General features: G+C 35.4%; 1 protein-coding gene across 2 annotated transcripts in view; it reads left to right on the plus strand.

Moving 5' to 3' along the window:
* The first annotated feature begins 682 nt into the window (after window positions 1-682).
* SPDYA (speedy/RINGO cell cycle regulator family member A) overlaps window positions 683-15518 on the plus strand; it is a 32383-nt gene continuing 17547 nt past the window's right edge. The window contains exons 1-5 of one of the 2 annotated variants that reach the window (XM_061211424.1): window positions 683-700; window positions 1864-2116; window positions 4145-4203; window positions 6590-6675; window positions 11666-11837. In XM_061211424.1, coding sequence (XP_061067407.1) covers window positions 683-700; window positions 1864-2116; window positions 4145-4203; window positions 6590-6675; window positions 11666-11837 — 588 coding nt within the window. Of the gene's footprint in view, window positions 701-1863; window positions 2117-4144; window positions 4204-6589; window positions 6676-11665; window positions 11838-15518 lie in introns of those variants that run through there. The other variant, XM_061211425.1, reaches the window with a different exon arrangement.

Consider the following 15518-nt stretch of genomic DNA (forward strand, 5'->3'; position numbering starts at 1 on the left):
TCAACTCCATAATTGCCTTCGATTTGCTTGGACCTTAGGATCTAGGAAGAAAGATGAGAGGAGAGGAGGGAAGCAAAGTAGAGGGAGGAGAAGCAATTATAGAATTAATTTAATATAATTTACTCTGCCTAGTTCTTCATAATCTAGCCCTGTACTGTCTAATATGGTAGCCACTAGCCATATGTGGCTGTTGAGCAGTTGAAATGTGGCTGGTGCAACTGAAGAATTTTTACTTTAATTTAAAATTAAATACTGAAGGAGTGTAAAATATTTTTCCCTTATGTACCACATCATTGTTTTGGTAAGACTACATTTCACTTTAACTGTTGGAAATTTAGCATCCAAAATTGAGATATACTGTAAGTGTAAACACCAGATTTCAGACTTAGTATGAAAAAAAGAATGTAAAATATCTCATTAGTTTTTATATTGATTACATGTTAAAATGATATTTTGGATATACTAGGTTACATAAAATACATTCCTAAAATTAAAAATTCACTTGCTTATTTGTACTTTTTAAATGTGGCTTTAGAAATATAAAGTGACTCACATTATATTGGACAGTGCTGATCTAGCCCCACTATATCCAATCTTATTTTCCATTCCTTCCTTCAGCAGGGAAGTTTCTGAGGGTCAGGAAGGAGAATCTGTACCTGACTCCTTGAACATCAAGGGAGGCATGGCTGCCTGGGTCACTGTGAGTTATGGATTCAGAGGTTCTCATTAGGGTCTTAGAGTAGTTTCCTGCTTTGGCTATTCATAACTACATTTCCTATTACCCTATAAGTACTTTGGGTCAAACTAGTAATCACGTGAACTAATTACCACCAAACGTAATGATTATGCATATTGTTACATATTGATGGATTAACTTTGTTTCAATTTTTATTAGTCTATAACAGTTTACATTCATTTACACTGGTAATTGGCCACTCAAATAGCATAGTCATACACTCACAACTTTAGAAATTAAAGTGACCCTACCAAATGTAAAATAGATAGCTAGTGGGAAGCAGCCAGCCACATAGCACAGGGAGATCAGCTGGGTGCTTTGTGACCACGTAGAGGGGTGGGATAGGGAGGGTGGGAGGGAGACGCAAGAGGGAGGCGATATGGGGATATATGTGTATGTATAGCTGATTCACTTTGTTATAAAGCACAAACTAACACACCACTGTAAAGCAATTATACTCCAATAAAGATGGTAAAAAAACATATTAAAGTGACCAATTTATGAGAATCCCTCAATGCACTGTATACCATGCATTTCTTTGCTAGGATTGTATTTAACTTTTCAATAAATAACAATCAATGCTTGTTGAATCAGTGAGTTTTATAACATATCAAGGAATTAACCAGTTAGAAAATATGTTTTTGTGTGTATGAGATTGCTTTTTAATATAATAATTGATGTTGATAATAATTTAGTTCTGGAAGTAGTTTGCCTTATTGTATAAAAAATTTGAGCTGACATAATAATCATATGATAAAACTGTCAATACAAGCAGAATAAAAATTATCAGGAAAAAAGAATACCGCAAATAGATTATAAACTCAGCACAGTTTCTATAATTAACTTTAAAATTTGGTTTTGAGTTCCCTAGTAGTCAAAGCAGAATAGTATGCAGGATCTTATTATTTGGGAAGAGAAGGTATATCAGTTACCCAAAGGAAGCATAGCTTTTCTTGGCACTAAATTCTAAAAGCAGTTTCTCATGTGAGTCATTGTCATAACTAACATTTTAGTAGCAAGTTCAGTAACATTTCCTATGACTGCATCTGATAGTGTCATCCAATCTGTTGTTTTTATATAGAAGTGAACAAGAGTGTGATAAATAACTGTGTGTTTTATTTTTACAGGAATTGTGGGAAACCAAAATGAGGCATAATCAGCTATGTTGTGAGACACCACCTACTGTCACTGTACATGTAAAATCAGGGTCAAATAGATCACATCAGCCTAAAAAACCCATTAACCTGAAGCGTCCTATTTTTAAAGATAGTTGGCCAGCATCTGAAAAAAATGCACATAATAGCAACAAGTCTAAACGCCCCAAAGGACCCTGTCTAGTTATACAGCGTCAGGAAATGACTGCTTTCTTTAAATTATTTGGTAGGTTTAAAATATTGTAATAGTGGTAATTATAGAGTACTTAAAAATGAGAATATAAGATCTATTTTATCATTTTTATAATAATCAAAGAGGATACTGTTATTTTCTATGTCAGATTTTCTATCTCCAGCCAAATTTGCTTTTTTTTTTCCGTAGTCCTTTTTTTTTCCCCCTCAATGCTGGATTTTTGTTTGTTTTGATTACTTTTAGAGTAGAAATTCATCATCTACCATTTAGACTACTTAAATCCAAGTGTCAAATGTAAATTCTGGGCAGTTCAAGGTCATAGCATGAGTTGTGTTTGACCTAAAGTATAAATACTACATAAAGTCTCAGGTGAGCCAACTGACCCAGTGTCACTGGGCCTGAGGGGTTTCCCAGGATTTTCAGTGCTGAAACTGAGCAAACTGGCAAGGTTAGTCAACCTAGAGAAGTTTCAGTATTATATCTGGGGAATATTATTAAAAATTAACTATGCTTTGTCATCATGCTCATATAATGAAATTGAGTTTGAATTTGTTCAGATCATGAAACAGTGCTACTTTGCTAATAAGCTTCTTAAACATAGCCAAAAAGAAACTTCTTTATAGTACTTCTACTGGCCAAGAAAGAGGATTGGTTTTTGTTTTTTGAGGTAAGGCAGTAAGGTAAACAGAATAAAGGGTTGGATAGATGGATTCTGGTAAGTATCTGCAGGACTGAATCAAATCAAGTAGCTATCACAGTCTGGTAGATCCAGGTAACAGCCTTCCTTGCTTATAGAGGAAAGCATATGCATAAAAGAGGAGAGAGTTGGGGACAAGAGTGTTTGCCTTGCTGAGAGGACAGAAATTTAAAAAAAAAAAAAAAAAAAAGGAGGGCAAGCTGGTTAAGATTTAAAGAAAAGCAAAATAAGATAATAGAAGACAAAATGTAAGTAATACAGGTAGAAAATGTTGAACTATAAAGATGTTCCTTGTCAGAATCTAGAATGCTGTTAATAAAAGTTTCCCTCTCTCTTTATTAAGAGTAGAGCAAAATTATTACCCACAAACTTTATTATTATTCGTAACTGAATGTGAGAAATAAGAGAAAATACATGGCTCTACCATTTTAGGTAATTTAAGAAATAGAAATGGAATTAACAAGGCAGAAATGAATTATTCTCAAAAAAGCAGTACTTATACTTGGAACTTTCCATTTATTTGACTACATTGATGATATTTCTTGGATATAACAAGAAGTTATGCTTCTTTAACTTAAAATGCAGGGGGAAATGGAAAAAAGTAGATCTTTCTCAAATTATATTCTGACAGCTACCCATATGTCTTGGGATTATATATTTTAGCCTTTTAAAATTGAAATGAGTGTTTCTGACCTATTTTTTGGGTGTTATTCATTTTTTAACAGTATGTTTGTTTGTTGATCTTTTTGTCATACTCAGTTTTTTCCAAAATTAAATGTTAGTTATAAATAACTAATGAATTATGAATCTCCTTTATATAGATATTTTCATGTGTATTTGGATAATAGATAATTGGACAGAGATAAGTAGGAGGAGAGAAAACCCAAAACTAAAAATACCCCGTACCTAAAAGGAGAAAGTAGTTAAAAAAAGTAAAACATATTTAGAAAACAGTATTCATTGAGTCATTATATCTTAAAGACTTACCTTTTATCAGATTCCATTTCCACCTGTTAAAGATTGATTTTGGAAAACAACAAAGGCTCATCTAGAGCTACCCAAGACACATTTCTAAAAGAGCTATAGAAATATTCAATAAATCAAACACTTCTATCATTCCTCCTCCAGTCTGGGCTATATATTAAGGCAAATCAGATGGGAAGCCAAAGAATAAAGCAGTAGCTTTTTGTACAGCGCTTGCAATGGCAAACACACTAAAGAACTGAAACTACACCTTGGACAACCCTGGTCCTGCCATTTTTGTTTGATTTCTAAGCATCATTTATCATCTCCTTATGTAAAAATTAATGCTTCAAAAGGAAACCTGTTTTCAAAAGACAAGTCACAGCTATCTTTTGTTGTAGATGACGATTTAATTCAAGATTTCTTGTGGATGGACTGCTGCTGTAAAATTGCAGACAAGGTAAATTTGTTAACAGTATAATCATTAACCAGCATTATTATGTTACTAGGCTATCAGGACTTTAATGAACCTTATTAGGATTTTCTATCTTATTAATTAACGTTAGGAAAAGAACTAGCCTACATTGCTCCTTCAAAGTGGAATCCATTAGCATACAACATAGATTCATTCTATCTATACTTGAGGCATTGTAAAATATTATTGATTAAATGACCTTAAACCCATATCTGTTTGATTTAAAACAAGAATCAATATAGACTTAATATGTTTTTTGTTTGGGTGGTTGGGGGGTTTTTTGTTTTGTTTTGCTCTTTTTTTTTAATTGAAGTTTAGTTAATGTATAATATATCAGTTACAGGTGTACAATATAATGATTCACAATTTTTAAAGGTTATACTCCATTTATAGTTATTATAAAATATTGGCTATATTAGGCTTAATATGTTTTGATCAGAATTATTACTTTTTATCAGGTAATAATATCTGAGGTTCATTCCACTAAGGCAGTCTGTTACACATTTTAATATTTTGTAGATAATTTAGATAAAACAAATCCCAATAATCTTGTAGAGTAAAATTAGTTTATCATGTTCTTTATTTAGGAATCTGTTTCATAAAAGAACATCATGATGCTGACTTATATACTAAGGATTGTGATGTTTCTATACTATTTAGGTTTAGCTGATCAGTTAGAATTTCAGCTTTATAAATGTCATCTTAGACCAGTTAGTCATATCAGAAAATTCAGCATGACTTCGTATCACATTTAAAATAACATGCTATGGGACTTCCCTGGTGGCACAGTGGTTAAGAATCCGCCTGCCAGTGCAGGAGACATGGGTTTGATCCCTGGTCCGGGAAGATCCCACATGCTGCGGAACATCTGGGCCCATGTGCCACAACTGCTGGACCTGCGCTCTGGAGCCTGCGAGACACAACTACTGAGCCCGCGTGCTGCAACTGCTGAGGCCTGTGTGCCTGGAGCCCGTGCTCTGCAACGGGAGGGGCCACCACAGTGAGAGGCCCGTGCACCATAACGAGGAGTAGCCCCCCCACGCCGCGACTAGAGAAAGCCGGCATGCAGCAACGAAGACCCAACGCAGCCAAAAATAAATAAATAAATAAATAATGTGCCAACCAACAGAAAAGGGAATGAACAGAAGACTAGCTCATGATTAAATACCCACTAATTTCATATTGATGTGAACTCTTATTTTAAGCTTAAGATAACAATAAAATCAGAGGGTTTTTTTAATTTTGAAAATTTTTAGAAAATTTCAAACATACAACTTATAGTAGAGAGAATAGAACAAAGACCCTCCATGTGCCTGTCATCCAGCTAAAACAATGATCAACTCATGGCCATTCTTGTTTCTTCTAATCTCTCTCCCCAAACGTGGATTATTTTGAAGCAAATCCCAGACATCCTAACATTTTATCCATAAATATTTAAAGATGTACTTCTAAAAGGTGAGATCTTTTTAAACATAATCAGTGTCACTGATGCTTTTAAAAATTGACAGTAATGCCTTAATGTCAAATATCCAGTTCATGTGGAGTTCTAAAGTTTAAAATTTTAAAATTTTAAGCACCTTATAGTAATTAAAGTTGTTGGACAGCAGGGGGCAGTGCCTTTAAAGTAACTAACCAGGAGTACTGTATCTTAACACTCAATATATCAAGAGTCCTCTACTGAAAGTTACCTTGAAAATTTGGAATCACCTTTGTGGCCAAACCTGTGAAGGTAGCATGAATTAGGCATTTTATGAGAGGGAGTCTATTATCAATATATCAGTATCATAACTTGTTTTTAACTTGAACAGGCAGAACCTGGCATGGGTCCTAATAGCAGGCTAGACATATGTCTTCCTAATAGTACATTTAAAACACTTTTATTCCAATGAAAATAGAGCCATGTTGTTCTAATTTCTGGTTAGAAGTTATTTTTCAAAAATTATTTTAAAAAGTGAGTATGGATGTCTGCAACTAACTCAAAGGGTTGAGGGGAAAATTTTTTGCATATACACGTACATCAAGCCAGTGTGGCAACAGAAAAACAATTGGTGAATCTAGATGAAGGATGTATGGTTATTCACTTGATTATTATTTCAGCTTCTCTGTAGGTTTGAATAGATGGCAATAATAAAATTTAGAGGTTAAAATTATAATTATAAAATTATAATTTAATCATAAATGATCCAGAACTATTTCTCACTGTTCATATGGATTAAAGAAAGACAAAAAAATAAGGACTCGAATAAATAGCTAATTCTATAATAAGGATAAATAATGCTTTATTGTTTTAGTTTATAAAGGTAACTATTTTAAAGCAGTTTTACTATGAAAGCAAAACATTAATATTAACTTTTAACTTTTTTCCCTATAGTATCTTTTGGCTATGACCTTTGTTTATTTCAAGAGAGCTAAATTTACTATAAATGAGCATACCAGGATAAATTTCTTTATTGCTCTGTAAGTATGCTTTCTACTAAGTGATTTTTGTGCAAGTTATTTATAATATATACAATACCTTATTTAAAATAGAGGCTGTTTAAAACCTGATGTATATCTTTGAATAGGCCTTCCTGTTTAAAAGCTATATGGTTTTTTACTTTAATAGGATATTCTTATGTTCTTTTCACTGGTCTTATCCTGCCACATACCTAACATTTATTATTCAATATTCCACTTGAGTTTGTATTGTACCTTTCACATTTCCATAATTTATATAGTGTTCCACATAAATTATCCCAAATTTTCCTCTTTTGGACTTAGAGATTTTTTAAAAGCCAGAATATTCTCTTTGAAATTTAATGTATAGTAAAAATTATTATCATTATTGCCCTTTTACACTGAACAGCTTGTGGAAAATGCTCTAGACATCTCAATATCAAAACCTTTTCTACCTAGTACCTGGATATAATGCTGCAGTTTGGAATATATGAATATAATTTTAAGTACCTAACTAGGGAACTACATATAAAAATATTTAAGTTGAATACCACAACAACCGTTAGCACTGAAGAATTTATTTAAAGTCTGTTTAATTCAGAATCAAAGAGTGATTCAAGAAATAGGACTAGAAGAAATTGATCTCTGCATGTTTTCAGCAGATACATTTCCCCATGCATAGGAAAAAATGAACTCAATATAAAATTTGAGTTGATGATTGCTAAATTGGGGGAATATAATAGTATTAGCTAATATTGAGTATCATGTGCAAGGTACCACAAAAATGTTTTCTATAAACTCATCTAATCTTCCCTATAAGATACATTTTTTAATTATCTCCATTTTACAGATGGGGAAATTGAAACTTAGGAAGATTAAGTACTTTCCAAGGTCACAAAAGTTAGTAATCAGCAAATTCAGGTGTGACTTGCCAGTGGCCAAATTCAGCCATTTAGCACTAAGCTGCTGTTTACATGTCTCTTAGTATTATATCTGTATGTTGACGCAATATCTATTTTATAGTTTTTTTCTCACCTGAAAATTGAAAACAAATCAAAAGAAACTTTATTTAAATCTTACCAGATGCCCCAAATTGGATTTGACAAGTTTTGTAAAGTTATTACCAGCAAAGCACTATGTTAGCTTACACTGTGTAGTAGCATGTCAGGTTGCGTTGCATGTTGTATTATAAGCTCCATATGAAAAGGAACATGAATTATAATTTCCATTTTTATATCTAATCATTCTTTTGATACAGCCTCACTCAATAGTTCTCATTAAATATTTTCGCAGCCACAGTTCTAACTCAACTCCTTTTCCTTTCTATATATTCTTATAACACTCTGAACTTCTATTATCATTTTCCTATATTCTCTTTCAGTTATGTATTTATTTCATACTTGATTGCCTTTTCTACTTGACTGTAGACTCCTTAAGGGCAAGGAATGTGTATCTTTTTTTGCATACTTCAGTGGCTGACATAGGAGGTTCTTAATTCTTTATTTGAATAAACACAATTAACCCTATGCAAAAGAAATGGACTCTGCTCCAAGAAAAATCTATTTCAAATTAGAAGACAGCTTACATGTGTAAGAGACAGATATTTCATTAATTGAGCCTGAAAAATTGTTAATGTAGAATAGAATCATAATGTGGTCCTGATACTAGAGTACCATAGTCCATTATAGATTTTTCATAATCCGCAAGCATGAAAGGGGCCAACCTCCAGCTCTATCTACAGTTTACTAAGAACTCTCAGGGATACTAAAGTGAGAAATTACTTTATGTAATTTCACAAAGGACATGATTTGACTCATATAACTGAATGGGTTTAACAATGAGGTGCTTTATAATAAGGTAATATATATATATATAATGTAATATAGTAAGGTAATATTAAAATACTTAGTTATTTTAAGGGAGGATAAAAATATTTAGGTACTCATTTTATATTAATGTAACTAAATATGAATATGCACATGGTTAAAAAAAATATAGGAGGGTATACAATTAAAAGTAAGTCTTCCTCATATCTCAAGACCTTGACCTCCCTCCTCAAGGACAGTTAACAGTTTCATATGTATGTGTCTAGAAATAATTTTCTATATATGAACCAGTGTGTATATTACATGAATAGAGATGTACTATACACTTCTGTGCCTTTAAAATTTTTTTAACGTGAAATATTTACAAAAGAGTGTATGGAATGTATATGTATGTGTGTGTAAAAGAATAGAAGCAAAACAAATACTCATGTACCCATGACTCAAGAATAGAACACTGCCAGAATCTTAGAAACTCACAGCACACAGTTTCCCAATTAGAGCCCCCTCCCTTCCACAAGTAATCATTTTCTTACTTTTCTTTATTCTATGTATATACCTCTAAATAATATATTTGGTTATTCCTATTTGGGGGCTATATAATAAAATAATTGTACACCATAATTACCATTATCATTCTTCTGTAACTTTCTTCTTTTGCTTTATAATATTATTTTGAGATTCATTTCTATTGATACATGTAGCTGTAGTTCATTTCATTTTCACTGCAGAATAATATTCTATTGTTTCTTATATATTTGCATTTTTTCCTACCATCTTGTTGTGTATTTTGTGTATGTCCCATTTTTTTCTTCTTTCCCCTCCATTTTTATCTTTTTGATTGAGATTTTTTTTTTTTCTTGTTTTTGGCTGCATTGGGTCTTCGTTGCTGCGCGTGGGCTTTCTCTAGTTGCGGCAAGCGGGGGCTACTCTTCGTTGCAGTGCACGGGCTTCCCATTGCAGTGGCTTCTCTTGTTGCGGAGCACGGGCTCTAGGCGTGCGGGCTTCAGTAGTTGTGGCTCATGGGCTCAGTAGTTGTGGCCCGCGGGCTCTAGAGCGCAGGCTCAGTAGTTGTGGCTCACGGGCTTAGTTGCTCCGTGGCATGTGGGATCTTCCCAGACCAGGGCTTGAACCCGTGTCCCCTGCACTGGCAGGCGGATTCTTAACCACTGCGCCACCAGGGAAGCCCAGATTGAGATTTTAATATTTTTACTTTTGACACCTTTTTTTCCTCTACATGTTTGGAAATCTTACATTCTATATCTATTCTTTTAGCAATTGCCCTAGTTATTTTTAATTACAAGACCCTTAAGCATTTTAACTCTAATCACTCTTCCCAACTTCTATTCTCTTGTTTTGCAATTCTACTAGTTCTACCTAATGCCCTCCAAAAGGTTAGACATTATTATTGTTGTTTTATAAATTCAACATTTGTTTAGATTTGCCCATATATCTATATATCTTTGATTACTATTCCTTCTTGCATCTCAAACCTTCCACTTGGGATCATTTGTCTTCCTTTCTGATTGCTTTTATTTTATTTTATTTTATTTATTTATTTATTTATTTATTTATTAAGAGTAGTGTTTTAGAAATGGCTTTTATTTATTTATTTATTTATCTATCTCTGGCTGTGTTGGGTCTCCGTTTCTGTGCGAGGGCCCTCTCCAGTTGCGGCGAGCGGGGGCCACTCCCCATCGTGGTACGCGGGCCTCTCACTATCGCGGCCTCTCCTGTTGTGGAGCACAGGCTCCAGACGCGCAGACTCAGTAGCCGTGGCTCACGGGCCCAGTTGCTCCGCGGCACGTGGGATCTTCCCAGACCAGGGCTCGAACCCGTGTCCCCTGCACCGGCAGGCAGACTCCCAACCACTGTGCCACCAGGGAAGCCCCCTGATTGCTTTTAAGACCCCCTTTTCTTGGGTGTTTGTCTGTTAATTCTAGTATCTTCACACTTCAGGGACTGTTTCTGTTCATGGTGCCTTGTTCCCTTGTACGTTTTGTAATTTTTTTTATTGTGAGTCGCCTGTTTTTCTTAGAAAGTCATCTATGGAGCTTGCATTGTTTCCAGTGGGAAATCTGCTCCATCCTTATCTCTGTTCCTGTGTTATCTAACATGTCTTATTTTTTTTCTCTGACTGCTTTTAAGATTTTCTCTTTATTACTGGTCCTAAGTAATTAATTATGATATGCCTTAGTATAATTTTCTTCATGTTTTGTGCTTTGGAGTTCACTGAGCTTCTTTGTGGATTTATAGTTTTCATCAAATTTCGAAAATTTTCAGTCATTATTTCTTCAAATGTTATTTTCTGTCCACCCACCACCCTTTAGGGATTCCAATTTCACCTTTATTAGGCTGCTTAAAGTTGTCTCGCAGCTTATTGATGCTCTGTTCATTATTTTTGTTTCCTTTTCTCTGTGTGTTTCATTTTAGATAGTTTATATTGCTATGTCTTCAATGCACAAATCTTTTCCTCTGCAAAATTTAATCTGCTGTTAACCCTACTCAATGTATTTTTCATTGTACACATAGTTTTCATCTCTAGAGGTATAGTTTCAATGTGTCTAATCTTTTTGAACATCTGGAATAATTATAACTGTTTTAGTATCCTTGTCTGTTACTTCTATCATGTGAGTCAGTTTTGATTGACTGATGATTCTTCTTATCTGTCCGGTTTTCCTGCTTTTATGCATGCCTGATCCCCCCTCAGGTATTTGAGTGTAGGGAAAGACCGTAAGAATAGAGGGAACAGAGTGACTAACATTCACCCAGGGCTGGAAATAGTGCCTGTTCCCACCAGCCAGACTGAAAAAACTTATAATTCACACTGAGTAATTCAGTACTGAGTAGAGTACTCAGGAACGTCTTGCCTTAGTGGGGAGTAATTAGCCCCAGACTGAACATTGCTCCAGATCCACCTAACAAATCATGAAAGCAAGACTTGAAAGGATCAGACTGTTTCCATATAACTGCATCCCAGAGCAAAGATTGATAGGAATATAAAAGTATCCAGAACTCAACAAGGTAAAATTCACTGTATCTCTATTTTTGATCTACCTTTCTTTAATCATGCATAAGGTTGAACATCTTTTATGTGTTTATAAACAAGTTGGTGTGTGTGTTTGTGTGAACTGTCTGTTCCTGTTCTTTACCCATTTCTTTTTTGAGTTGTTGGTCTTCTTTGCTAGGTATCTGGCTAATACAGTTGAAGAAGATGAAGAAGAATCCAAATATGAAATTTTTCCATGGGCTTTAGGGAAAAACTGGAGAAAATTATTCCCTGATTTCTTAAAGTTAAGGGACAAACTCTGGGATAGAATTGACTATAGGGCTATTGTAAGCCGGAGATGCTGTGAGGAGGTAAGATTTTTACATGCGTTATATATATAATCTCTGTGTTCTCTTTATGTAGTTTTCCTTGTCTTGTTTTTTAATGTGCTTCTAATGTTTCACTTTTTTTTTTGTATATGAAGGGTAAACCATTAACCTTGATGATTACCATGAGTACAACTTTTATATTACAATGTTGATGTTTTAATTTTATACCACAATAATTAAAAATTGTCATTTCTGTCTTTCAGAGAAGGCTACTTCTGTAGAAAGTATTTTTATTTTAGAGTGTTTCTCTTCTCTAAAAGATCACCAGTATATTGGGAAAGAATAGCGTGCGCATTCCAAAATACGTCATGGTAATAACATTGGAGCTGAATAATAATTTCCATTAAATAATTTCTGTTAAAGTATCAAAATTTCAAGTCCCCAAGGTTGAAATGTGAACTACATGGTATAAAATAAGTTTAAAAACTATACCTCTTTTCACATAGCATACATAAAGTTTCCTTGATGCCAGATTCTATTAATATAAAGCAGAAAGACACTAAAAAGATTAGTTATTTTATCTAATGTTCTGGTTTTCAGTAAAGAAAGTTAATGTTTCAAACTAAAAAAATTTGGAGTAGAAAATTAAATGGAAGGCAGTGATCACTATAAGGCAGTACTAGTTCAGAGAAGTTTGGTAAATGTGGGCTAGATAATGCTGTAATTAAATGAAGTCATATGGGACTTCCCCGGTGGTGCAGTGGTTAAGAATCCACCTGCCAATGCAGGGGACACAGGTTCAATACCTGGTCCGGGAAGATCCCACACGCTGCGGAGCAACTAAGCCCATGCACCGCAGCTACTGAGCCTGCGCTCTAAAGCAGGGGTCGCCAACCCCCGGTACCGGTCCACGGCCTGTTAGGAACTGAGCCACACAGCAGGAAGTGAGCAGTGGGTGAGTGAGCGAAGCTTCGTCTGCCGCTCCCCATCGCTCGCATTACCACCTGAACCATCCACCCCCACCAGTGGAAAAATCGTCTTCCATGAAACCAGTGCCTGGTGCCAAAAAGGTTGGGGACCTCTGCTCTAGAGCCCACGAGCCACAACTACCAAGCCCACGCGCTACAACTACCGAGCCCACGCGCTACAACTACTGAAGTCTACGCACTACAACTACTGAAGTCTGCACGCTCTAGGGCCCGTGTAGCCACAACTACCGAGTCTGCATGCTGCAACTATTGAAGCCTGCGTGCCTAGAGCCCGTGCTCCACAACAAGAGAAGCCACCGCAATGAGAAGCCCATGCACCGCAACAAAGAGTAGTCCCCGCTCGCTGCAACTAGAGAAAGCCCACGTGCAGCAACGAAGACCCAATGCAGCCAAAAAAAAAAAAAAAAATGAAGTCATATCTAGCTTAATGACTACAGGCCAAAGGAGCCAATTAATGGATTAGTGTCAGACCTGAGGGAAGACTTCAGAGGCGTGTCACAGAACTCTGCCCAGAATTAACCTTGTTAATTATATTAATGAGATGAAGATATAGCAGTTATGCATATTTGTGGATTAAATTAGGATTGTTGAATGTTGGGAGAAATGCAAGGATTCAGAAATAACTTAGAAGACTGTGCAGCAGGCCAAGTCTTTACAAGATTATATTCAATAGAAAAATATGAAAAGTTGGGTATGTATGACCCACCTCCCCAAATTAATGGATCCTCATTAAGGAATTTAAAGGACTCATTCCAATTACAGGGCATTGAAAAAGTCCTGTCTTGTTATTTTTTGTCACTACCTCCCTAGGTGAGGAGTGGGTAATTTGCGCACCTGTTGCCATCCATGATGTGATAGTGGGCCTTATTTGAACACTCTGATTTTTTCAAAGTAAATGCTTCAAGCCCTGTAGAACACTCAGCTAAGTACATGGAGGGGGCACTGGAGGCAAGAGGCCGGGATAGGCAATGCTTCCTCATGGCAGGTTGCTTACCCACTCCTAAAATACAACGACTAGCATTTTAACTGCAACAACTTTATTCTGTTGGAGCTGGAATTACCTCAGTTGCTGGCACCAGACAAAGAGACAGAGAATTATGTGGCTTAATGGTGTATGTGTAAAAGACTACAAAGTTTTAGACACCTTGAAAGTCAGTTGTGTAATGGGATTTACAGAAAAGTTTAGTCTCTCAAGGCTTCAACACTGAGAACTAACAGATCTCTCTCCTAATTCCAGATCTGCATATCCAATTTTTTATTTACATTTCATTATCTAGTAGATACCCCAAACTTAACATGCTGAAAATTGAGTTTTTGATTCCCCCACATAGACCTCCACACTTGCTCCTCCTGCAATCTTCCACATGTTAATAAATGGTAACTTCATCATTCCAGTTGTTCAGGCCAAAAAACTGTCACCCTAGACTTTTTTTTTACCACATCTATACCTTAAAGAAAATCCAGCATCTTACCATTTCTCACCACCTCCACCACTAAACCCTACTTTAATTGTCATCTCTTGCCTCAACTATTGTCATAACTTTCCAAATAGTCTCCCTTACAATCTTTCTTCCCTATAGTCTATTCTTCATAGCAGATTTAAAGAGTAAATCTTTTAGAAAATCAAATCATGTCTCCTTTACTCAAAAGCCTCCAGAGGCTTCCCATCTCACATAGAGTAAAAGACACAAAGTGCTTATCCTGGATCTATATGGTCTGCCAACTCTCCTCCTTTATCTCTTTCACTTCATCTCCCATCCTTGTTCATTTCACTGCAACCACTCTGGCCTACTTGCTATTCTTCAAATGCACCAAGGACACTCCCACCTCAGGGTCTTTGCATTTGCCGTTCCTATTACCTGGAATGCTTTTCCCCAGAAATTCATATGCTTCACTTCCTCACTTCATTCAGGACTCTGCTTAAATGTCACCTCAGAGAAACTGTTCCTTACCACACTATACTGAGTAGTAACTCCCTCAATGGAATAAAAATTGAAGAGTCCAGTTGACTTTTGGCAAGGGTACCAAGAAAATTAAGTGGGGAATGAATCGTCTTTTCAACAAATTGTACTGGAACAACTGGATGTCCACGTGCAAAAGAAAGCACTTGGACCCCTACTCCATATTATATATAAAAAGCTAACTCAAAATGGATCAAAGACCTAAATTTAAGAGCTAAAAACTGTAAAAATCTTAAAACATAGGGGTTACACCTTCATGACCTTGGATTAGGTTTCTTAGATATAATACCAGAAGCACAAGCAAGAATAGGAAATACAGATAAAATGGACATCATCAAAATTTTAAACTTTTGTTCTTCAAAGGACACCATTAAGAAAGTGAAGAGACAACCCACAAACTGGAAGAAAAATTTTGCAAATCATCTGTCTTATAAGGCACTTATATCTAAAATATATAAACAGCTCTTACAACTCAGTATTAAAGAGACAACCCAATTTTTTAAAGGGCAAAGGATCTGAATATGTATTTCTTCAAAAAAGATATTCAGATGGGCAAAAAAGCACATGAAAAGATGCTCAACATCATTAGCCATCAGTAAAATGCAAAATCAAAAACACAAGGAGATATCACTTTACACCCACTAGGATGACTATAATTTTTTTTTAAAAAAGACAATAACAAGTATTGATAAGGATGTGCAGAAATTGGAATCCTTATACACTTCTGGTGGGATTGTAAAATCATGTAGTTGCTTTGGAAAACAGTCTGGCAT

This window comes from Eubalaena glacialis, chromosome 14 (assembly GCF_028564815.1).
Source record: "Eubalaena glacialis isolate mEubGla1 chromosome 14, mEubGla1.1.hap2.+ XY, whole genome shotgun sequence".
Classification (NCBI taxonomy): domain Eukaryota; kingdom Metazoa; phylum Chordata; class Mammalia; order Artiodactyla; family Balaenidae; genus Eubalaena; species Eubalaena glacialis.